The sequence below is a fragment of the Canis aureus genome, chromosome 29 (genome assembly GCF_053574225.1).
Source record: "Canis aureus isolate CA01 chromosome 29, VMU_Caureus_v.1.0, whole genome shotgun sequence".
Lineage (NCBI taxonomy): Eukaryota > Metazoa > Chordata > Mammalia > Carnivora > Canidae > Canis > Canis aureus.
Genome location: NC_135639.1, coordinates 32099609 through 32124919, shown reverse-complemented (window position 1 = coordinate 32124919; position 25311 = coordinate 32099609). Strand labels below are relative to the sequence as shown.

The following is a 25311-nucleotide window of genomic DNA, read 5'->3' as shown; positions in this document are numbered from 1 at the left end:
TTGAGGGGAGGCAGAGAAAGAACTTTGGGAAACCTTTTGGGAAGCAAAGCCTGGGGATTTTAGTCAGGGGTGGTTCTTGAGCAAGCTGGAGGGGCTCATGAATATTCATGATCAATTTGCTTTCAGATCTGGTGGTTTAGCGGCAAATGACTTCTTCCAGTTAAGAAGTAGCTGCCTCATTTATAGTCCAGAGTCATCTTGCTTCGGGTCTGTACCTCAATGAGTTTGCTGAAGATGCTGGTCTCTGTGTGTAGATTTGTTTTGTTCTCAAATTTCCTGCATGCTTTCCTGTTGTGAAATTAGCAAAGACTTCTCTGCCAGGAGTTAGATAGAGAAGTTAATGTGGCAAGAAGCTGTCATAACAGGACCCCAGAGTATGTCTTGCAAAAGACTGAGTATTTCTTGGATTGTGTGTATGTGTATGGGAGAGGGGGAGAGGAGTGAAGGGGTGAAGAGATAAATAGTTTTAACTTAAAATAACAAGGCATATCTGAGTGACTATATTTAGATTTTTGTCTAAAAACTATAAGAGCAGCCTGGTTTTTACAGATGGTGTGCAGTCTCTGTCTTTTACCTCTTTTGGGCATTTTCTGCCACAGCAGTGAACCAGCTGCTTGCCAGCCCATGGGAGCCAGGAAGAGTCTCCGGCAGCAGTGTGATTGTGTAGGGTTGGAGAACTTCTTCTTTTTTATCTCTAGTTTCTGATATTCCCCACACGTTTTTATCATATAGAATGCAGAGCAGTGGGATAAGTAGCCAATGGATTCTTAATAATGATAAATAATTGTAGCTGTTAATGTTTACTAAGTCTCTATTCTGTGCCGGGAGCTGTTCTAAGCACAATATCCATATTATTTATTCCTCACATCAGCTTAAGAGGTGAGTGCTATCATTATCATTCCCATTTTTCCAGCTGGTGGAGTTGATATAATGAGAGAGTGGCTGGCCTTGGAATCACATGAGTGAGTGGTGAATGTGGATGCAGGTGGTTGGACCCAAGGTCTGTGGGCCTTTCTTTCTGTACTCTCACACTGTTACTCCACCTGGAGGCTCTGGGTACTGCCCTGACATGGTTGATTCTGAATTTCAAAGCCTTGAAGCTACTGGGGAAATGAATGATACTTAATGAAATCTAAAGTCAGAAGGAATCTGTGCTTTACTGCTAGTTCACATTCATTTTTCTCATTTGGTCCTTATGACCATTTTCTATGGTAGAGCCCAGGTAGTGTTATTTTTACCCTTTTATAAAAGGGAGAGAGTTTGGCTAGGAGGGATTCGGGGATAGTAATCACACAGACTAGAAATCTCCTGTCTCTGGTTTCTGCAGAGTGGACCCAGTCATCTCTGAACTTCTGTCCCTACCCCCAGCCACTTTCAGTTCCTCAAGTGACCTTGCTCCTTTCCTCCCGGTCAGACTGTTTTATGCATGGCACTTGCCTCTGCCCTGAAGGCCTATCTAGCCTTCTCCTTCCCCTTCAGTCTGGAGCCAAGCTGCCTAGGTTTGAATCCCAGCTCCATCATTTACTAACTGTGTGCCTTAGTTTCTTCATATGTAAATTGAAGAGAATAATATATACCTCATAAGGTTATAATAAGGGACTAAATAAGAGATGCATGCAAAATTCTCAGAGTCTGATGTATAGTCTATGTGCTCAGTAAATGTTAGCTGTTGCAGTCATTCCCCAAGTTTCATCTTGGTTGTTAATCCCCTGCTTTAAGCTTTCTTCAACTCTTTGAGCCTTAGATTAGCGTGTCTTGGATGTTTCTACAACACCTCACTGCTTACGCCTAAACCATTGCTCATCATACTCATCCACTCTGAATTCTTGCCCTCTGAATTGCCTCCTCCTTACCCTGATGATAATCTATCTGTTTTTGGATTAGCAGTACATAATGGGAACTCAACAAATATTTAATAAACTAAGTATTATGTTAGTTGATGTTTATCCAAGAAACAGGAGGCTGGTTTAAAAGGGGATCTATGACTCTTTTCTGGTTATTGTGGTGTGTGGCACTGAAAGCAGCACAGTCTCCCATGACGCCCTGTATCAGGGAGTGCGGGAAGTCCTGCAGGGGAACCAGCCTAAGAACTGGCAATGTTTGGAGAGGGTGGAGCTGCAGATCAGCTTGAAGAAGTATGATGCTGTGAAGGACAGACACTTCTTAGGCACCATCAGGCTTAAGTCTACTCCCAGCCCAAGTTCTCCATATGAGTTTTGGGGGACTGGCAGCACTGTGATGAGGCCAAGGTTGTGGATATTCCCCACATGGACATTAAGGTGCTAAAGAAACTCAACAAGAATAAAAAATCAAGGAGCTGGCTAAGAAGTATTATGATGCCTTTTTGGCTTCAGAATCTCTAATCAAGCAGATCCACAAATCCTGGACCCAGGCTTGAATAAAGCTGGCAAATTCCCTTCCTTGCTGACTCACAGTGAGAACATGGTGGCTAAAGTGGATGAAGTGAAGTCTACAATCAAATTTCAGATGAAGAACATGCTGTGTCTGGCAGTGGCCATTGGTCCCATGAAGATGACAGATGATGAGCTTGTGTACAACATCCACTTAGCTGTCAATTTCCTAGTGTTGTTGCTCAAGAATTGGCAGAACATCTGGGCTTTAGACATCAAGAGCACCATGGGCAATTCCCAGCACCTGCACTGAGACACAGTTTAATAAACCTTAGTGCTACCAAAATAAACAAACAAATAAATAAAAGGGGACCTATGAATTTGCAGTAGAGATCCTGCTGGTATATACTGCTCTTTTATGTGCTCTATTAAGATATCCCTCAAAGTGAATACACTGAGAAATGAGATGCATCCCTTCTAGGTGGGTGAGCTTCAGAGTTGATGTGGCCAGGGCACCCACTTTGGCCAGTCCAGCCTTAGCAGAACTTCAGCCCCCACTCCCCATTCAGCCAGGGGCCAAACTGGAGATCTCAGATGCCTCATAGTACAACCTTACCATCTTTGAACAGAACATCTGGTTCCAGAAATAGTGCCTCCCTAACCCTGTTAAATAGCAACCTTATAGTCTGAGACAATGTACTCTGGTAATAGAAGAAAAACATACTGCAGGGTAGGCCCTGGATAAAATCATAAAGTACATTAAATTTGTTCCCAGCACTCTCCTTTTTCTCTTTCTGGCATACCTTCAAAGCAATTTGATGAATATCATTGTGTGTCTACCATTATGTCCCTATGCCAGATGTGTGGGACTATAAACAGTTTGCTCACAGTCTAGTGAGGAAGACAGACTTGTATACAACACACTCTAATTGAAACCAGACCCTGTGAAGTGCTAATAATAATAGCTCATAGTTTATGGTCAGTTGACCATCATATATGACATAAATCAAATAAACATTGATTATTATGTGCCAGGCACTGTCCCATGTAATCTTCACAAGAAACCTGTGATAGAGGTTTCTGCATCTTATAGCTGTGGAGGGAAGTGACTTGGCCAAGGTCACAGAGCTAGGAGTATAGGAAGAAGGGGAATTTATTCTAGTCAAGGGTAAATAACATATAGTGTTATGTTAGTTTCAGATGTATAATATAATGATTGAATAATTCTATTTTTTTAAATATATTATTCATTTTTAGAGAGAGACCGAGGGCAAGGTGAAGGGGGTGGGTGGCAGGGAGAGTGACAAGCAGACTCTGCGTTGAGTGCAGAGACTGACATAGGGCTAGATCACATGACACTGAGATCTTGACCTGAGCCAAAGTCAAGAGTCAGATGCTTAACAGACTGAGCCACTCAGGTACCCCAAGAATTTAGCTGTTCCGTATGTTACTTAGTGCTCATCATAAGTATATTCTTAATCCCTTTCACCTATTTCACCCATCCTCCCACCAACCTCCCCACTGGCAACTACCAGTTTGTTCTTCGTATTTAAGAGTCTATTTTTGTTTGTCTTTTTCTTTGTTCATGCGTTTTATTTCTTAACCAAATGAGTGAAATCATATGGTATTTGTCTTTCTCTGACAGACTTATTTCACTTAGCATTATACTCCTTTTTTTTCTTTTTTTTAAATTTTATTTACTTATGATAGTCATACAGAGAGAGAGAGGCAGAGACATAGGCAGAGGGAGAAGCAGGCTCCATTAACCAGGAGCCCGATGTGGGACTTGATCCCGGGTCTCGAGGATCGCGCCCTGGGCCAAAGGCAGGCGCCAAACCGCTGAGCCACCCAGGGATCCCGCATTATACTCTTTGGATCCATCCGTGTTGTTACAAACAGCAAGATCTTATTCTTTATTCTTTTTGTATGGCTGAGTAGTATTCCATTGAATATATATACCACCTCTTCTTTCTTTATTTTATTTTATTTTTTTAAGTAAGCTGTATGCCCAATATGGGGCTTGAATTCACAACCCTGAGATCAAGAGTTGCATGCTTCACTGACTGAGCCAGCCAGGTGCCCCTACCACCTTTTCTTTATTCATTCATCTATCAAGGGACACTTGGGTTTCTTCCATATCTAGGCTATTATAAATAATGCTGTAATAAACATAAGGGGGCATATACTTTTTAAATTAGTGTTTTTGTTTTCTTTGGGTAAATACTCAGTAGTGGACTTATTAGGTCATATGGTAGTTCTATTTTTATTTTTTTGAGGAAGCTCCATACCATTTTCCACAGTAGCTGTACCAGCTTGCATTACCACCAACAGTGCATGAGGATTTCTTTTTCTCTACATCATCCCAACACTTATTATTTCTTGTGTTTTTGATTTTAGCTAATCTGACAGGTGAGAGGTGCTATCTCATTGTGGTTGTGATTTACATTCCCTGATGATGAGTCATGTTGAGCATCTTTTCATGTGTCTGTTGGCCATTTGTACGTCTTTTTTGAAAAACAACTATTCATGTCCTCTGTCCATTTTTAAATGGACATTTTTTTGATGTTGAGTTGTATAAATTCTTTGTATATTTTGAGTATCAACCGCTTGTCAGATGTGTCATTTGCAAATATCTTCTCCCATTCAGTAGGTTGTCTGTTTTCTTGATTGTTTCCCTTGTTATGCTTTTTATTTTGGTGTGGTATCAATCATTTAATTTTGCTTTTGTTTCCTTTGCCAGAAGATACATATCTAGGAAACTATTTCTAAGGGTAATGTCAAAGAAATTATTGCTTGTATTTTCTTCTAGAAATTTTATGGCTTCGAGTATCACATGTAGGTCTTTAATGTATTTTGGGTTTATTTTTTTGTATGGTGTAAGAAAGTTGTCCAGTTTCATTCTTTCGCATGTACCTGTCTAGTTTCCAAACATCATTTGTGGAAGAGACTATCTTTTTTCCATTGGATAGTCTTGCCTCCTTTGTCATAATCTATGACATAATCAATTGACCATAAAATTGTGGGTTTATTTCTGAGCTCTTTATTCTATTCTATTGACCTATGTGTCTATTTTTGTGCTAGTAATATACTGTTTATAGTGTTATAGCTTTGTAGTATATCTCGAAATCTGAGGCTGTGGTACCTCAGTTTTATTTCTTTTTTTCAAGATTGCTTTGGGTATTTGGGGTCTTTTGTGGTTTCCTACAGATTTTATGATTATTTTTTCTAGTTCTGTGAAAAATAGTGTTGAGGACTTCATTAAATATGTAGATTGCTTTGGGTAGTATGGATGTTTTAACAGTATTGATTCTCTCAATCCGTGAGTATGAGATATCTCATGTGTCATTTTCAATTTCTTTAATCATTGTTTTATAGTTTTAGAAGTTTTTTTGTCTCCTTGGGAAGTTTATTTCTAGATATTTTTTTTCTTTCTGGTACAATTGTAAATGGAATTGTTTTCTTAATTTCTCTTTCTGCTATTTCATTATTAGTGCATAAAAATGCAACACATATCTGTATATTAATTTTGTATCCTGCAACTAAACTGAATTAATTTATCAGTTCTAGTAGTTGTTTTTGTGGAGTCTTTAGGGTTTTCTATATATAGTGTGGATGTCATCTACAAATAGTGAAAGTTTTCCTTCTTCCTTACTAATTTGGATGCCTTTTATTTCTATTTCTTGTCTGATTGCTGTGGCCAGGACTTCCAGTCCTATGTTGAATAAAAGTGATGAGTGGGCATTTTTGTCTTCTTCCGGATTTTAGAGGAAAGGCTTTCAATTTTTCACCATTATGATGTTACCTGTAATTTTTTTTTATGTTGAAGCATGTTTTCTCTAAACCTACTTTGAGTTTTTAGCATGAGTAGATTTTGTACTTTGTCAAATACTTTTTCTGCATCAATCGAGATGGTCATATGGTTTTTATTCTTTCTCTTGTTTTTTTTTTTTTATTCTTTCTCTTGTTAATGTGATATATCATGTTGATTGATTTGCAAATATTGAACCACTCTTGCATCCCTAGAATAAATTCCACTTGATTGTGGTGAATGATTTTTTTAAATGTATTGTTGGATTTAGTTTACTAATATTTGTTGAAGGTTTTTTTAATCTATGCCCATCAAAGATATTGGCCTGTAGTTCTCTTTTTTTGTAGTGTCTTTATCTGGTTTTTGGTATTAGGGTAATTATGGCCTCATAGAATGAACTTGGAATTTTTCCTTCAGCAGAGGGGGAATCTAGACCCACATGTTTATGCTGGAAAGCCTGGGTTCCTAATAGATAAATTATCTTACCTCCTTAAGACCTTTAATAGAAGTCTAAAGAAGGGATCCCTGGGTGGCACAGCGGTTTGGCGCCTGCCTTTGGCCCAGGGCGCGATCCTGAAGACCCGGGATCGAATCCCATGTCAGGCTCCCGGTGCATGGAGCCTGCTTCTCCCTCTGCCTATGTCTCTGCCTCTCTCTCTCTCTCTCTCTCTCTTTCTCTCTCTCTCTGTGACTATCATAAACAAATTAAAAAAAGTCTAAAGAAAATGCCATGAGAAACATAATAGAGAGTGATGATTTCTGACAGAGATTCTCCAAGAATGGGAATTTCAGTTCGACATAGAAAGATAGGTAGAGACTGGTGCCCACAACAAGCTCCTTCCAAGTCCCAGCAGTGCTTAAAGACCTTTTCTTTCTCTTTTACCAAAACTACAGCCTATATTTAAGAGTAAAAAGCTCTATTACCATTTTTAAGTTCCAAGCAGGGAATCTATTCTCCTGTCCATCCTGGTGATTTGAGGGCAGAAGTCCAAAGTGTGGTCTTGACTGTGAGGTTGGGATTACTTTCATGTAATTGAATTAAAACCTTTGCAAAGTAATCAGCTGCACATTAAATGATTTCTTGATCATGATTGTATTCCATGGTCATTAGGCACATATGATAAAGAGGTTTTGCAAATGATGGCGATTGGTCTTAATTTTACTTGGCCATACCACATTTTAAGAGTATTTTCTTCTTTTGTGTTGTCTTTTTGGTTGCCTCTGTACTTTAAAACCAGTGATTGTGCCTGGGGACATTAGCATGTAATTCCACCTGCCACGGGTTGAGCAGTGCTCGGCTCAAACCTGTGTAGAGTGAAGGTGAGGCCTGGAGAAAATCAGGGTCCATTCTTTGAGAGTCTTTGGAGGGAGGCTAGAATTGAGGGCAGCTCTTGTAGTAAAGAAACATCAAACTTCTTGAGGTTTGATAGAAGTACAGAAGAGCAGAGGCATTAATTAGCTCTATCTTAGTGAATCAGTGTGTGGGTTCTAAGGCAGTGTTTCTCAAACTCTAATGTATATGTGCATCATTGGGGATCTTGTTAAAATGCACATTCTGATCCAGTAGCCTTTGGGTGGGGCCTGAGAATCTGCATTTCTATTAAGCTCCCAGGTGATGATAATGGTGCCCTCCACTGGCCACACTTCAACTAGCCATATTATAGGATCACTGCATGCCTTAGTCTCAGGGCTCATTTTCGTACCAAGTGACCAACTTCTTTCTCCCTCAGTGCTACCCCACCCCCACCAAGCTGCTGCTTTGGGCCCCTGATCAGCTATGTCATTGCAGGATCCTGGGAAATCTCATTCATTCATTCATTCATTCATTCATTCATTCATTCAATATAGGTCCTAGAACAGGAAGTTGAGGCCTCCAATTTGCCATAAAGAAGTCTGAATCTTTATTGTACACAAACTATTATTACACAAAAAGATCCTGTGTTGGAGTTCTAAACATCTCCCACCTTTTCTCCATGGCTCCAAGTTTCCCTAAGCTGCTTTCATTCCCTGCCTCCAACCTGAGAAGTATTGGAGCAGAACTTTGGCTGTCTCTAGAACAGTTTGCTGGATGTTTGTTGTGCCGGGGACCTGGGGGAGAACTCAGGGCACTGAGACTGGGAACAGTGTTTCTGGGGCATTGTCTCCACTCTACAGAAGTGAGGTGGGAATGATTCCAGGTAAAAAGGGGGGAAGTGGGTGTAGAGAGGACCAATGGAATTTCTTTAGTTTGAAACATTTAGAGAATATGAGGAAAAAGGAAGCTGGTGGAGAAAAGAAGGCAGAGGAGAGTTTGCGTAACAAGCTGCCATCCTGCAGTTTTTGTGCTAGAATATCATAAAACTTTAGAGTCCCAGGAACAATGGCAGTACATGTCCTTCATAAAAAAGTATTTCATTTTGATTCATAGGAAGGATGTGGACAATTCCTTTATGTCCATGAGAGTGTAAGTAATAAGGCACATGCCCATTAAAGAAAACATGAAAATAGAGATTAGGAGAGAGAAGAAAAACAATCACTTCTGACAATATCTTGGTGTATTTCCTTGTAGTTACTTTTACTATGCCTATGTTGTTTCTCTCTTTTAGCATTTACTTGGCTAAGATCTTGAAAAATTATGAGGTGGCATTGTGATCATTAGGCTGTACATACAGTTTTATTTTATTATTTTTTAAAGATTTTATTTATTTGTTCATAAGAGACATGCAGAGAGAGGCAGAGACACAGGCAGAGGAAGAACCAGGCTCCCTGAAGGGAGCCTGATGTGGGACTTGATCCCAAGGACCCCGGGATCATGCCCTGAGGTTAAGGCAGACGCTCAACCACTGAACCACCCAGATGTCCTTGTACATACAGTTTTAAAGCCTGGCTTTTTTTTTTCAAAAATTTTTTTTAAAAATTTATTTATGATAGTCACACACAGAGAGAGAGAGAATCAGAGACATAGGCAGAGGGAGAAGCAGGCTCCATGCACCGGGAGCCCGACGTGGGACTCGATCCCGGGTCTCCAGGATCGCGCCCTGGGCCAAAGGCAGGCGCCAAACCGCTGCGCCACCCAGGGATCCCTGGCTTTTTTTTTTTCTTTTCCATTCCATGGTTTATTTTTATTAAAAAAAAATTTTTTTTTGGAGTTCGATTTGCCAACATATAGCGTAACACCCCGTGCTCCTCCTGCCAAGTGCCCCCATCATTGCCCATCATCCAGTCACCCCAACCCCCCGCCCACTTCCCCTTCCACTACCCCTTGTTCATTTCCCAGAGTTAGGTGTCTCTCATGTTTTGTCACCCTCACTGATATTTTCACCCATTTTCTCCCCTTTCCCTTTATTCCCTTTCACTAATTTTTATATTCCCCAAATGAATGAGACCATATAATGTTTGTCCTTTTCCGATTGACTTATTTCACTCAGCATAATACCCTCCAGGTCCCTCCACATCGAAGCAAATGGTGGGTATTTGTCGTTTATTATAATAAATAAATTTATTTATTAATAATAAATTTATTTTTTATTGGTGTTCAATTTGCCAACATACAGAATAACACCTAGTGCTCATCCCATCAAGTGCCCCCACTCAGCGCCCGTCACCCATTCACCCCCACCCCTCCACCCTCCTCCCCTTCCACCACCCCTTGTTCGTTTCCCAGAGTTAGGAGTCTTCATGTTCTGTCTCCCTTTCTGATATTTCCTACCCATTTCTTCTCCCTTCCCTTCTATTCCCTTTCACTATTATCTATATTCCTCAAATGAATGAGAACATATAATGTTTGTCCTTCTCCGATTGACTTATTTCACTCAGCATAATTCCCTTCAGTTCCATCCACGTTGAAGCAAATGGTGGGTATTTGTCATTTCTAATGGCTGAGTAATATTCCATTGTATACATAAACCACATCTTCTTTATCCATTCATCTTTCGATGGACACCGAGGCTCCTTTCACAGTTTGGCTATTGTGGACATTGCTGCTAGAAACCTTGGGGTGCACGTGTCCTGGCGTTTCACTGCATCTGCCTGGCTTTTGGTATAGAAGTGAAGCACAAGTATTTCTTTATTAGCCTAGTATCTGTTGCCATAATTTTTTAGTCATCATAGAGTTTATTTAATAATTCTCCTGTTATTGAACATTTATGTTGTTTCTGTTTCCAGTAAGCATCTTTATGCATGATGTTTTTCTACACGTAGGTTGCATGTTAGGATAGGATCCCAGCAGTAGAATTATATGGATTAAAAAAACTGGTGAATAGGGGCACCTGGATGTGCAGTTGGTTAGGCATCTGCTTTTGGCTCAAGTCATGATCCCGGGGTCCTGGATCAAGCCCCACATCAGGCTCCCTACTTAGCAGGGAGACTGCTTTTCCTTCTCCCTCTGCCCCTCCCCACTGCTTGTGCTCTCTCTCCATATCTCTCTTTCTCAAATATAGAAATAAAATCTTTAAAAACAAACAAAACCCAAAAACTCGTGAATAGTTTTTAAAGTTCTTGATTACTGTTGCCAAGTTACTTTCTCTAAAGCTGGACCCTCCATGCTCTCACAAGCCTTTCGGGTTTTGCTACATCCCTGACACCTTCCATGTGTTTTGTAATTTTTTTTTAAATAATCTCATCTACTTTTATGTTGTTTTAATTTGTATTTCATTAATTACCAGTAAATTCAACATTTTTCACATTATATGCTTCTTTTTCTATCCTTTGTCCATTTATTACTTATTGGATTTTATGTTTTCAAATTAATTTATGTGAACTCTTCATCAAATAAAGATATTCAAGTTTTTCTGCTATATCCACAGCAGCTTTAATGAATCTTCTTAGTGTTTTTTTATACAAAGACTGATAGCTATAAATAGATCCAGTACAGGGCAGCCTAGGTAGCTCAGTGGTGTAGAGGTGCCTTCGGCCCAGGGCGTGATCCTGGAGACCCGGGATCGAGTTCCACGTTGGGCTCCCTGCATGGAGCCTGCTTCTCCCTCTGCCTGTGTCTCTCTCTCTCTCTCTCTCTCTCTCTCTCTCATGAATAAATAAATAAAATCTTAAAAAAAAAAGATCCAGTACACTTTTATCTGTGGTAGTAGTTTGATATTGCATTTTTATTGTCTCTTTAATGTAGAATAATATGTATTTTATAAGTTCCAAGTAATTGTTATTTTTGTTTAAACCATTAATTTTAATTAATCTTTCATTTTATTTCACAATGGTTAGAGAATATGGCTTTATAATTTCTGAGGTTTCTCTATGTTTAAGCATGTAGTGAATTTTTATAAATCTGTGAATGGCTATAAAGAAGATATATTCTGTTTTTAAGATGTAAAAGTGGGTATTTACAAATCTATCTAGCCGTTTCAATCATATGGTAATCCTTCCCCAACCAATTTTCTGCCATGTGAAATTATAGTCTATATACATTATTTTCAGTTCCAGTGGGAAAAATGTGATGTGAATAATTTTTATTGTGGCTTATTAGAAAAGTGGGGGCAGGATGGAAAGTTGGGAATATGGAGGGAAAGTAAAGTAGATGCAGAGAAAGAGTAATTCAGTGTTAGGGAAGAGAAAAGGAAGTGAGATGAAGTGCTCAGAAGGCTTTTGAACCTTCATGGCTGAATCTTGAAGCTGAATCTTGCAGCTGAACTTTGCATGGCTACTTAACTTTAGGAAGTATGGAATGGGTGTGAGTGAGAATTACCAAGCCTTTCTCTTCCAACTAACCATGGCAGGCCCCAGGAGGCTGGAACCAGGTCCTGGGTCTTTTGGCAGAATTTAAGAGGTGGGGTCAGAATTCTGAACCGTAAAATTGAAACAATATTGCTTACATGGATAAAGACTCAGACACATGCACAAGAAGACATCTGAAGCAATGTGTCATCAGCAAAATAATTTTTTTAGGCTTCGTGCTGAAAAGGCAGGGTAGGGAAGACCTGAACAACCCCTGTTTCCGGTGAACAGAGTTAGTTAACAGAAATTAATAGTGCAATACTTACAGTTTCTAATTTAAGCTATGTAAAAATGTTGTTGGTACCATCTTTTGCTAAATGTCTTCTTTTTATTGCTTTATTTTGATGAGTTTAGAAAGATATTTTTCATAGAAATGGTGCTTTTTTATAGATTTACTTTCTTTTTCTTCTTTTTCAGTTAATATAGTAACTGAGGTAGGCTGCAAAGATTACAGCTCCTAATCCCTAGAATTCACCTATGTTATCTTATGTTGAAAAAGAGTTTTTGCAGAAGTGATTACATCAAGGATCTTGAACTACGATTTTTCTAGATTATCCAGGTGGGCTCTAAATGCAACCAGAAATGTCCTTGTAAGAGGGAGGGAGTGGGAGATCTGATATAGAAGGCAGTGTAACACTGAAACAAGATGCTACAGGGCTGGCTTTGAATATGAGGGAGTGGGTCACAAGCCAAGGAATGTGTGGAACTTAGTTTAAAAGGTGGAAAAGGGAAGGCAGACCTGCCAATACCTCGATTTCACTACAGTGAAACTGATTTCAGACTTTGGACTTGTAGAACTGGAAGAGAGTAAATGTATATTTTGCTTTAAGCCACTGAGTTTGTGGTAATTTGTTATGGCAGTCATAGGAAGCTAATATATTAAGTTTTTAATAAATGGAAGTGGTGGTGGCTTTAGTTAGTTAACCTATAGGTTTAGTGTGTATTGGGCCACCTGCTACTCTTAACAACTGTTAGCTCAGTTTTCAAACACTGTTTTAAATTGGTACTGTTTACTGTTCCTATCTTACAAATGAGAAACTGAGGAATGAGTAGTTAACTGACTTATATAAAGTCTTTCCATTAGTAAGTGTTAAAGTTGAGATTTGAACCCATAGTTGTTGATCTTATTATTATTTTGAGATATAATTCACATACTACATAATTCACCCACTTAAAATCTACTTTTCAGTTTTTTTTTTTTTTTGGTCATCACCACAATCAATTTTAGAACACTTTATTATCCTCAAAAGAAACCCTGTATCCATTTTCCATTCCCTCCCTATGTACCGTTTCTTCCCCCACAGCCCTTGGCAAACACTATTCTACTTTCTGCTATAGTTTTGCCTATTCTGAACATTTCATATCATATATTCCACTGTATGGATAAACCACATTTTATCCATTCATCAGTTGATGGATATTTGGGGTGTTTCTACTTTTTGACATTATAAATAATGCTGCCTTGAACATTCATATACAAGTTTTTTTATGAGCCTATGTTCTTAATTTCTCTTGTATATATACCTAGAAATGGAATTTCTGAGTCATATGTCTATACTTAACCATTTGAGGAACTGCTGAACTATTTCCCAAAGTAGCTGCATCATGTTACGTTCCCACCAGCAGTGTATAACATTGTCTCTCTCCATCCTTACCTAAACCTTTTTTAATTGATCTTTGATTATAGCCATTGAGTGTGAAGTGGTATCTCATGGCATTGATTTGCATTTTCTCTATGGCTAATGATTCTGAACATCTATTCATGTGTTTATTTATTTATCTATCTATTTATTTATTTTTTTAAAGTGTTTTTTTATTTTTATTTATTTATGATAGTCACACACAGAGAGAGAGAGAGAGGCAGAGACATAGGCAGAGGGAGAAGCAGGCTCCATGCACCGGGAGCCCGACGTGGGACTTGATCTCGGGCCTCCAGGATCGCGCCCTGGACCAAAGGCAGGCGCTAAACCGCTGCGCCACCCAGGGATCCCTGTTTATTTATTTATTTTAAAGATTTTATTTATTTATTCATGAGAGACACAGAGAGAGAGAAAGAGAGAGACAGAGACATAGGCAGAGAGAGAAGCAGGCTCCATGCAGGGACCCGATGTGGGACTCAATCCTGGGACATACAGATCAGTAGAAGAGAGCTGAGAGTCCTTTCAATTCACAATTTATTGGGACCCCAGGATCACGCCCTGGGCTGAAGGCAGATGCTCAACCGCTGAGCCACCTAGGCGCCCCTATTCACGTGTTTAATGGGTATTTGTGTATTTTCTTTGGAGAAGAAATCTTTGCCTAATTCAAAGTCATGAAGATTTGCACTTATGTTTTTTTCAAACAGTTTTGTATTTTTAGCCCTCACATTTAGGTCTTTGATCTTTTTTTTTTTTTTTTAAAGATTTTATTTTATTTTTTTATTTATTCATGAGAGACAGAGAGAGAGAGAAGCAGAGACACAGGCAGAGGGAGAAGCAGGCTCCCTGCAGGGAGCCCAGTGTGGGACTCGATCCCGGGACTCCAGGATCACGCTCTGGGCGGAAGGCGGCACTAAACTGCTGAGCCACCCAGGGATTCCTGATCCATTTTTTAAAAAAAGATTTTGTGTTTGTTTGAAAGACAGAGAGAATGAGTGAGAGAGAACACAAGTGGAGTAAGGGGCAGAGGGAGAAGCAGACTGAGCTGAGCAGGGAGCCTGATGTGGACCTTGATCCCCAGCTCTGGGATCATGACCTGAGCCTACAGCAGATGCCCAGCCAACTGAGCCACCCTGGTCTTTGAACTACTTTGAGTAATTTTTTGTATGTTGTATGAGGCAGGGGCCTAACTTCATATGAATATCCAATTGTTCCAGCACCATTTATTGGAAAGACTGTTCTTTTCCTCAGTGAATTTTCTTGGCATCCTTTTTGAAAATAAATTGTGAATTGAAAGGACTCTCAGCTCTCTTCTACTGATCTGTATGTCTATCTCTGTGTCGGTTCCACACTATCTTGATTACTATAATTTTGTAGTAAGTTTGGAAATCAGAAAGTGTGAGTCTTTCAATTCTGTTTTCTTCTTCAAGATTGTTTTTACTATTTTGGGTCCCTTGAATTTCCCTATGAACTTTAGGATCAGCTTGTCAATTTCTGCAAAGAAACCAGCTGGAATTTTCATTTTATTTTTCATGTAACCTCTATGAACCACTTGCTTTTAAAAATCCAAGTTGAATCTGTTTTCATGCAGGAATTTAAATACACTAGTGCACATTTATTTTACTTGCCATTCTTATTTTATTCTCACATTATGCTTTTTGCTATATAGACACTGCACTTTTGCTTATTTGTTTTTATCTGTATTTCTGCAAAGCTGTGCATAGCAGGCATCTTATTTTAATTTTTATCTGTGGCTATCTTAAAAGAAAAGAAAACCATTCCTGAGCTTCAGTTTATCTTAATATCAAAGTGAAAACAGGAGTAATTTTGACTGTCTCATGAAAGATAATAATTTAAGAGCTTTTGGTTCCCTGGCTCCTCCTTTCTTTTTGTAATTATTTAATCTGATAATATTATAAATTCAAATATTGAAAACCCTATTAATCATTTATTTCACAAGTTTTCCCTTTTTATTTAGACTTTAATATTTATACCCATCCCTCCACGATGTTAATTGGTTTCAATATAGTTCTTTTCTCACTGTGCCTTTAAATTCCATCTTTGAGTTCTTAATTTTGTTTCCCTTCATAATCTAATAGGTGTACCAAAGTAATTTTTCAGAAAGGGCATCAGTGTGGTAAATGAGTGACAACTTCTCTAAATATAGAAATCTTATCCCCATCAAGTAATTGAAGATATTCTTCCATTGTCTTGAGATGTCTGATGCTGAAAAGAAGTTTGAGGACAGATGTTTTTCAGCCTGAACTTTGTTGTCTATTCCTGACATTTATACTTCTTACAGTAAGACAACTGAATATAGACTTCCTTTCGTAGATTTTTGCCTAGCATATGGTAAACCCTCTTGATTCCAAGTTCAGGACATCTTTAGGAACAAAAAAGATTTCTCTTGTCATAACTCTCATCAGTATCCCTGCTTTGTTCATTATTTGCCTTCAGGGACCTATAATTTGGATCTCTAATTTTTGAACACCATCTACCTTTCCCTCCCTTCTTCCTCCTCCTTCTCTCTCTCTTTTTCTTTTTTCCTTTCTCTCTTTCTTCCTTTCTTTCTTTCCTCTCTCTTTCCTTTTCTTTCCTTCATTTGTTTTTCTTTGTATTCTGAAAATATTTTCCTGAGACTGTGTTCTACATCACTGATTCAATTTTCCTTAATTATCTCCAATATAAACTTTCATTCAGCTGCAGTGTTTTTGGTTACCATGAAATCTTTTATCTTAGTCTGTTCTCTTCTCATAGCAACATCCCCTTGTATCTAACTAAAAAGTAAACAAAGAAAGATTTCTCTCTTTCCTGTATTATATCTATTTTAGAGACAAGCTTTTCCTTACTATTCTTTCTACTTTACTGCAAAATTTGTTTTTTTTGATGATTGTGTTTTTTGTTTGTTTGTTTTTTATTGGAGTTTAATTTGCCAACATATTGCATAACACCCAGTGCTCATCCCATCAAATTTGTTTAACCTGAGGCCTTACCCTTAAAAAGGGGAGATTCCTTTCGTATGTGTGTACAAATGAATGTGTATTTTTTTACCTTATTCTAAAAATAATTTCAAGAAGTATGAGGGTAAATTCATCCTAGTCCAATGTTAGAGATGATTGGAATGCGTAGTCTACCCTTGGCTCTCTCAGATTCCCCTTGGATCCTGGAAGAATGCAGTCACCAAGTGCTAGATCCCTTACTATGTGTGGGAAGACATTTTAGTCCTCTAGCCAAAATAAGCTCACTCAGATCCAGGAAAGAAGTCAAAAGTCCTGTTCTCATATAGTGATGTTTGAGAGGATAATCTACAGTTGTCAGAATTTTTCTCAGTCTTCTTGCCCAGAGGCATAGAGACAACCAGGAAGGACCCATCTCAGGACCGATTTTCTTGCTCTTGTCCCTTCCGCACTAAAAGCAATTTATGTTGAACTGGAGAGTGAGCTAAGTAATACCTTTTTATGGAGATCAAGTCTAAGATCTCTATATTCATGATAGACACATGGCTGCCAATTCATAGAGGCAAAAGCAAACACAAACAAACAAAACAAAGCAAGACAAAAACAACAAACCTGGGGCTTTCCAAAAAGTTCCCCATCCTTCTCCCATCACATGCTACTGTTCTCTCATAATACTCTTTTGTTGTTTCTAAGTTAACGGGTGTTGGGAGGGCTAACTAAAGCCTCTGCTTACTTGCCTCTGCTTATGCTGCCATGTCTCAGAAGAGATGATCCTGGCCATCAGTGTCATGTCTTAATTCTAATGGATTCACATTTCATTTGGAGGAAAACCATTTTTTTCAAGGCATAGTTATAGATTTTCACAAGAATGTGGGAGAGTGTGGCAAAGTATTTTCACTTATACTACCATTGTGCTCAATGGTCTAAAACTTGACTTTGTGAGATCACCTGGACAGAGGTCTAGGGAATGAACCAAGAAGTTGGTGAGCAATGGGAGAACAGTATTGGGTTTCTGCAGAGCTTAGTAGGTGAGACATGATGGGGATCTGCACTAAGGCATTGATGGTGCAAGGTGTGAGGGCAGGGGAAGGATGGAAGGAGCTGGATATTGTCTAAATCCTACCTCCTTTCTGAGGTAGAGTCTGAAGTAGAGTGCTAGATGGTTTGTTGGAAGAGGGATATATCAAGACTTATACTCAAGTTTAGATTTGAATGGTTTGGTCAATAAATATTTATAAAATAAGGCTCGAAAGGGGGGAAGGAGAGTAGATTTGGCAGAGGAAGAGAGAGATAACAAGTTCACACTGGTACATGCTAAACATGAGATATTTATAAGACCTCAATAGAGACATATTCTGATGGTTGCTGGAAATTTGGATTTAGAGCTTGGAAAGGTCTGGCTGAAATCCAGAGATAATAAAAGTTAGAGTTGGAGCGTGGTTGAAAGTATGGGCATGAAAAGTATGCTCAGTGGTCTAAAACTTGACTTTGTGAGATCAAAGTACTGAGTACTTTTCCCTGGAAAGTATAGAGAATGAATACAGAAGAGGATTAAGAATAGGACCTAAGAAACACCAATACTAATAAAGGGATGGAAAGTCAAAGGATTTAAGAAAAGAGATTCAGAATTTCTTTTGGTATTTGTGCTTATACTGTTAATTTATATGTTTTCTGTTGCTTATATTGGTAGCTGAGTACTTTGGTTTCTTACATTCCTGCAGGGGTGCCTTCTCCACACCATCCCTATATAGTGATATAGCATGTTTGGGTTAAATCAGTATCTAATATTTCCTTTAGCATGACTAGTTAAGTATTGTTTGTGCCTTAGATTTTCTTTCCTCTATGATTTTTTATTTTTACTGTCATTAATAAGGCCTCATTTCTTTACTGCTTAGTTTTTCTCTCCATATATATTAGTAATTCTTTTTTGCAAACCTTTGATATAATTTCCTACATAGTCAATAGTTTTTCTTTTTGTCCTTTTCTTGTCTGTTCTTTTTTTTAAAACCTCCTTTCTGAACCTACTGTCCTATCCCCATCTAAGCTGATTCCTTTCTTGGACTGCTGCATAGCTGTGTTCCTGGGCTTCCCCTGACCTTTCTCCTGTGTTGATTCTCCATTTGTACTACATCTCTTCCTTTTCCTTGGTTCACTACCTCATCTGGGTGGAGCACATCCTTCGGTAACTTCCTGAGAAAAGGTGCATGGAGTAAAAATGCTGAGGCCTTTGTGTCTTTTGGATTTTTAAAGTCTGATGCCATTCTTATTCTCAATTATTTTTGTCACTTGTTACTTCTACCCCACCCTCTGTTTTCTAGGAAGTATTTAGGATTTTTTCTTTATCCTTTAGGTACTAAACATCTATGGTGATGTACTTTGGTGCGTGTTTATTTTCATCTATTGTGTTGGGTACTCAGCCCCTCCCATTTGGCAACTCAGATTCTTCAGTTCTGGAAAATTTTCTCATACAGTTTCTTGGGTAACTTCCTTTTCATGATTTCCTCTGATCTTTCTTTCTGGAAGGTGTATAAGTTGGGTGCTCTCTCTCTTGTATTAATAATTTTAATTTCTTGTGTTTTCTCCTTATACTCTGACAGTTGGCTCTATGAGGATATTTTCTCAACTTTATCTTTCAAATTTCAAAGATATTTGTTAATTTCTTTTTTCAGTTATTATAGTTTAAATTTCTAAAAACTTGCTTTTATTTTCTGATGGTTCATTTAAACAAAACAAAAGTACAGACTTTTGGTCTCATAAATGCCATATTTTCTTATCTCTATGAGGTCAGTAATTTAAGGTTTCTTTTCTTTTCTTTTCTTTTGTCTTTCTTTTCTTTTTTCTTTTTTCTTTTCTTTTTTTTTAAAGATTTTATTTATTTATTCATAGAGACACACACAGAGAGAGAAACAGAGGCAGAAGCGTGCTTCATGGGATCCCTGGGTGGCGCAGCGGTTTGGCGCCTGCCTTTGGCCCAGGGCACCATCCTGGAGACCCGGGATCGAGTCCTATGTCGGGCTCCCGGTGCATGGAGCCTGCTTCTCCCTCTGCCTATGTCTCTGCCTCTCTCTCTCTGTGTGTGTGACTATCATAAAAAAAAAAAAAAGAAGCGGGCTCCATGCAGGGAGCCCGATGCAGAACTTGATCCCAGGTCTCCAGGATCACGCCCCGGGCTGCAGGCGCCTCTAAACCGCTGCACCACTGGGTCTGCCCTCTGGGTTTGTTTTCATTTCAGTCTTTCCTGTTGAAAGAAGACTTTTCCCACATATTATTATTGTCTTTACACTATTCTTTCAGGTTGATATTATTATTATTATTATCCTGTTTTATGGCTAATGTGTCTTAGAAAGTGTATCACTTTTATTTTTCTTACAATAGATGTCTGAAAAAGTTATCATGGATCAGCCAAATCCATAGTACAGCTTCTCTGTTGAGTCCTAAAGTCTCTTTTTACCCTCCTATACTTTACCTTCCCCAACCCCCAGAGACAGTTGTGTTACTATATTAGACAGCTGTTTGAAAGATTTGCTCTTTTTAAAGTTTAATGGAAATATTTCTCCTTCCCTGCATCTTTCTTCTGCCATTTGCAATAGTTCTTCCCTTTGAGCCCTAGAGATGGACCAAATCTGAATCCCTTTCCATAGGATAGTCCCTCAGATTTTTGAAAGGATATTACCATGACTCCTCCATATCTGCTATTCCCCAATTGAAGAGGCCTTGACTTTCCTACTGTATTTCACTGTTTTGTCAAGCTCCCATTGGCTAACATTTTTAGAAAGCTTTGGATGAACTCCTGGCTGTCAAGGTCTCACTTTAAGTGTGTTGTCTATAACTTAATACAGAGTCCAGGTGTGCTTTGAAAGCCTGAGCCTTGATTGGGGTACTGTCACTTTATTAATGTGTCCTACAAAGTTCCCTGTGCTCTAACATCTTTTCCTAGTAGGTGATAATTTTGGTAAGTTTCTCAGATTTTAATTTCTAGGACTCAGGCTGCTTACTTCTATTTACCTCCTTTTTTTTTTTTTTTTTTTTTTAAAAGAGAGAGAGCACATGTGAAGGGTGGGGAGGGGGCCACAGGGAGAGGGAGAGAGAGAATCTCAAGCAGACTTCGTGCTAAGTGCAGAACCCAACTTGAGGCTTGATCTCGCAATCCTGAAATCATGACCTGTACTGAAATCAAGAGTTGGACCCTTAGCTACTGAGCCACCCTGGCACCCTGACTTAGTTTTTGATTAGGGTTATGGGTATGTTGTCCTTCTTGGTTACTGCTTTTACATCTTAGAATCTCCTTTACAAGGCCAGTTGCTTTTGACCTTAGATATTAACTCCAAATGGAGGTGCTAAGGTGATACTGAAAAATGAAAAGATCTTGTTAATGTAAAGTACATAAAAAATAACATGGGCATATTTGAAAAGGAAGATACAATGTAAACAGGAGTTTTCTAGGCACCATGTTAAGTACTTTGTACACATAACCTTGACCTTTACAACAATCTTATGATATAAGAAATATGATTTTCCCATTTTAAAGCTGAGGAAGTGAGGCCAATGCCATATAACTAGGAGGGCCAATGGTGTGATACAGTCCTAGAAATGCCAGACTAAAGGCTGACAGTGCTGTTACCTAGAGAACTGAAGTGCACATGTTACATTTTGTGCTAATTATAGCTAATATTATTGAGTGGAACTATCTTATATAACCTACTGAGATGTATTGCACCTTTCTCTTTCTTTTAATAGAGCATACCAAGCATAAAAAGTTTCATTTGATAGATCAAGGTGATGACATTGACATTCTGAATATTAATTCTTATGGTTCCTTAAGAGCAAGGATTAGGTATTATTCATATTTATATATTTAGTAGCAAGCACATTCTAGACAATCGAATGTTATTCAAATCAGTGCAAACATGAATATATGAATGAGTATATAATGAATGAATTAATTAAATTATAAAATAGCAGTGACAAAGTTTTTAGGCCTCTTAAACTTTTTAGACCTATTTGGCCTTATATTAAAACTTCAACAGGCTGCTTTGCTTTATGAACTCATATGTTTGCTCTTTGTAACGTTTTTCATCCTCATTCTCAGTGTACTAAGTGGAACATCAATAGATATGAGATGTGCCTGAAGGGGGAAAGTAAAAGGAAGTTGCCCTAGGTAATCTAGATCACTGTATCCAAGGGAGAAGAATCTAGGACATGGTTGTATTCAAGGGCTTTGATTCAAGGTGTGGGGTCCAGCTGCAGCAGCATCTGAGGAGTACATTCTTGGTCTGTTGCCAGGTCATTGAGCAGAAGGTCTGTCTGAGAGTCACTGGAAACTGAATTCAGATCCTACATAAGAGGAGTGGACTGAAACCAGCAGAGAAAGTCAGCCCCCTACTAGTTTTGTCAACATCAGTGGTCTGACTAGTCCTATGATGGAGATAAAACAAGGATGAAGACCTGGGTAGCTAGACAGACTCTTTTTTTTTTTTTAAACATTTTTTAAAAATTTTTTTATTTATTTATGATAGTCACACAGAGAGAAAGAGAGAGGCAGAGACACAGGCAGAGGGAGAAGCAGGCTCCATGCACCGGGAGCCCGACGTGGGATTCGATCCCGGGTCTCCAGGATCGCGCCCTGGGCCAAAGGCAGGCGCTAAACTGCTGCGCCACCCAGGGATCCCTAGACAGACTCTTATGTACTCTGGGATGGATTTACCTAAGGAGGTTTACCCAGATTCTCCCAAAAGGGAGGTTTAATTCCTTCCAGGACACTTGACCCAAGACATGGAAGCAATCGTGGATTTTCAGATGCTCTCCCATAGGGATGAAGAAGTTCCTAATACACTGCAGGAATTAGGTAGAGTTAATCCTCAAGAAATAAGCTTATTATGTATTCACCAAAGCAGGGCAAAGTGGGGGAACAGGCACAAACAGAAAGGGATAGGTTGCTAATGGAAGAATTTCTGTGAGTAGGAGTTTCTTTCTCTCCTTTCAACCTTCTGCCCTCCAGTTTGTTGATGTCTCTCTCAAAATACACTGCTCTGAGCTGAAGATAATACTGCAGACAGAGTGCCATGAAGGCATTGATTTGCAGTGGTCCATAAGGGACTTACATTGTACTAGATCCTATATTAAGTGCTTGACTTTCACTATCTCATTTTATCTCTACAACAATGCTTTTTGCCCTCATCAAGCTATAGAGCATTTCTACCACCCATAAAAAGTTCCGTCATGATTCAATACTTATTTGTTTACTTTTTGTTGATTCATTGAGTGAAGAGCTGGTAATCACTATGGGTGGTACATTCCTTTTCTGCATCACATTGGAAGTGAGATGTTGACAAACTGGGTGAGTGGGTATGTCCATAATGGGAAAGGATTCAGAGACCATGTCATATAAGGAAGTAGTGACATGAATGTGACTCGTACTAATATGGTAGTTCTAAGAAAAACTGGAAACTTGTTCCTGGTCAATCAGGAAGGCTAGCCAAAGTATTTTAAGAGACTATCCAATATTGGAGGAAAGAGTTATTAAAGGGCCATTTGGGAAAAGTCCTAGGTCTTAGGACTATCAGTCATGAGCAGTGAGGATGTGAAGGAGGGAGTAAGAGTTTTCCCTGTTGCCTTAGTGACTGCATCCTGCATTAGTTCATCCTAGCTCCTCCTGTTTTCTCTTCCCCCCACTCCCACAGTCTTTCTATTATTTATCTGTTTATGTATTGATTCTCTAAAAGCTCTAAGTCTGCTTTATTGACTCCTTCTATTCTATTGATTGTCTTCTTCTTCTTCTTCTTTTCTTCTTCTTCTTCTCCTCCTCCTCCTCCTTCTCCTCCTCCTCCTCCTCTCCTGGTCTTCTGTATCACAAATTCTACTGGTTTCAGGATTCTCGGATGATAATGGGGATGGTGAGGTGGAGGCATAAAGCATATCTAGGATAAAAAGACATGGGGGTGGAAGTAGAAGGTTTGGTTGCATTGGACACCCAGCCACAGACAGGTCGGGCAAGTTCCCTTGCTCTTTAGCCTCAGCTTTTGCATACCTGTAAAATGGGTGTGTTTGTAAAATGGGATCCTCTGTGTCCCAGGGAGTTTCTCTGAGGATCAAAAAGAGAGAGGACATAAATGTGTTTGCAAACTGTTATTAAGACCATTGAAATATAAAATTTTCTATTCCTGTTGCTATCAAGACACTACCACTTGCAGGATCTTATTTAATTTAGAAACCCCCTAAGCCACAGTGATTTGTGTAGTGGGGTCATTACTATGTTGGAGCCTTACAAGGAGACTTTATCTATGATTTCTGAAAGGTCATCCACTCAGAGTCATACGAGAACAGAAAGCCAAGCTTGTTTGTTAATTGGTTTCAAGTTCTGTCAGCTTCAAATGGAGGTCTCTGGGAGTCTTTGGCTGACACATCAACGGGGCATTTCGAAGGAAGGAGGCTAAATCCTGACAAGACCACAGAGCAAATGGGTGCTCACTATTCCCTTTCAGGAAAACAAATTCTACTTGTTTGGGTGCATGTGAGCATATGTGTACCAGCTTGTTCAAATCCTTTGCCCCCATCCCTTCCTTCGCTTGTTCCATTTTAAAGGTAGAATAATCTAACATTCCCGCTTTTATATAATCTCCTACTTTAGGATTTTCTCAGCATTCCTAGACATTTTGCCTAAGTAGCATTACACCTTCTTTATTTCACAGGTATGCATAAAAAACAATATCCATTTGCATTCTTCATGGCATTCTGATGGTAGGAAAAATATCTGAGTTTATTTTTAGGGGAAATCACATGACAAAGAATAACAAATATTTGTGGTTGCCTTGGTAACTCAGCTTCTAGATATTACTGGCTGTGGAAAGGAGGAACAGATTTGGAGCTGGGGCAATTGATGACTAAGAGAGCCCTGAAAGGGGTGGAAAGAAGTAGATCTATGTAAAACAATGGGTGCCTCATAAATTCTTTTCTTTTTGTCTGTTTCTGATTACTATATTCTACCTTCCTGAGGGAGGAATACAATAGGATGCTTAATATAACCAAATGATTTTCTTAGGGGTTGTGTGTGTGTGTGTGTGTGTGTGTGTGTGTAAAGATCAGGGTAGTAATTTGACCTTCTGCCAGATTGTCCTCCTAAGACAGGGTTTCAAAGGGAAGACACTGAAGCCAGGAAATCCAACTTTTTCTATTCCTGGATCTTTCTTGGGACAGCCTCTTATATGTGACATTTACAGATGTAGCATCAGCTGCTCATGGATATAAGTTCCTCAGAATACGCAGACTTTATGGGAGCACTAAAAATGTCCTATGTGGCTCTTTGCCAGCATTTCCAACACTGATACTTACCAGCAGCTCGTTGCTCTGGCCACCTCAGAAACAAGGGGATTTCTGTGAGCTCTGATGTCTCTTATAGACAGTGGGGCTAACTAAAGGGTGAAAGCCTGGAAAAAGATTCTGGCTTCATTCTGCAGTCACACCAAGGCCTTGGTCGGGAACATGGAAGTTCTGTACTTATATGGCCTTCTGAGTTGCACACTGCATTTGACTTGCTGCTCCTTCAGAAAACATTTGATGTACACCCAAACACTCAGGGCCTGTTGGAAAGCCCCGTTAGGCCTAGTACTCCTTTTCCTACAGCTGGAAGGCAGTAAGGGAGGGAAGAGTTACTTGTTGGGGAAAGAAGTAAAGCTGGAGGTCATAGTGGGGATAGGAGTCAAGCATCAGAGTCTACAAGGCTCCAAGGCTCTCACCACTCCATTCCAACAGGCCAAGATAGTGATGGGGTGTGTTGCTGGGAATTTTAGCCTAAGGGAGTGTGTATATGTGAGGCAAGGTGACAAGGACTGGGTTAAGTTATTTGAGGTGATAGGGGT

At 39.1% G+C, this 25311-nt stretch overlaps 1 protein-coding gene and 1 pseudogene across 1 annotated transcript in view; both read left to right on the top strand.

Moving 5' to 3' along the window:
• Positions 1–265: 265 nt before the first annotated feature.
• Positions 266–25311, top strand: part of ENTPD1 (ectonucleoside triphosphate diphosphohydrolase 1) — a 99031-nt gene continuing 73985 nt past the window's right edge. Inside the window, 1 exon segment of the mRNA XM_077878257.1 lies at positions 266–374. Coding sequence (XP_077734383.1) covers positions 281–374 — 94 coding nt within the window. The 5' untranslated portion in view covers positions 266–280.
• LOC144300734 (large ribosomal subunit protein uL1 pseudogene) lies at positions 550–3615 on the top strand (annotated as a pseudogene).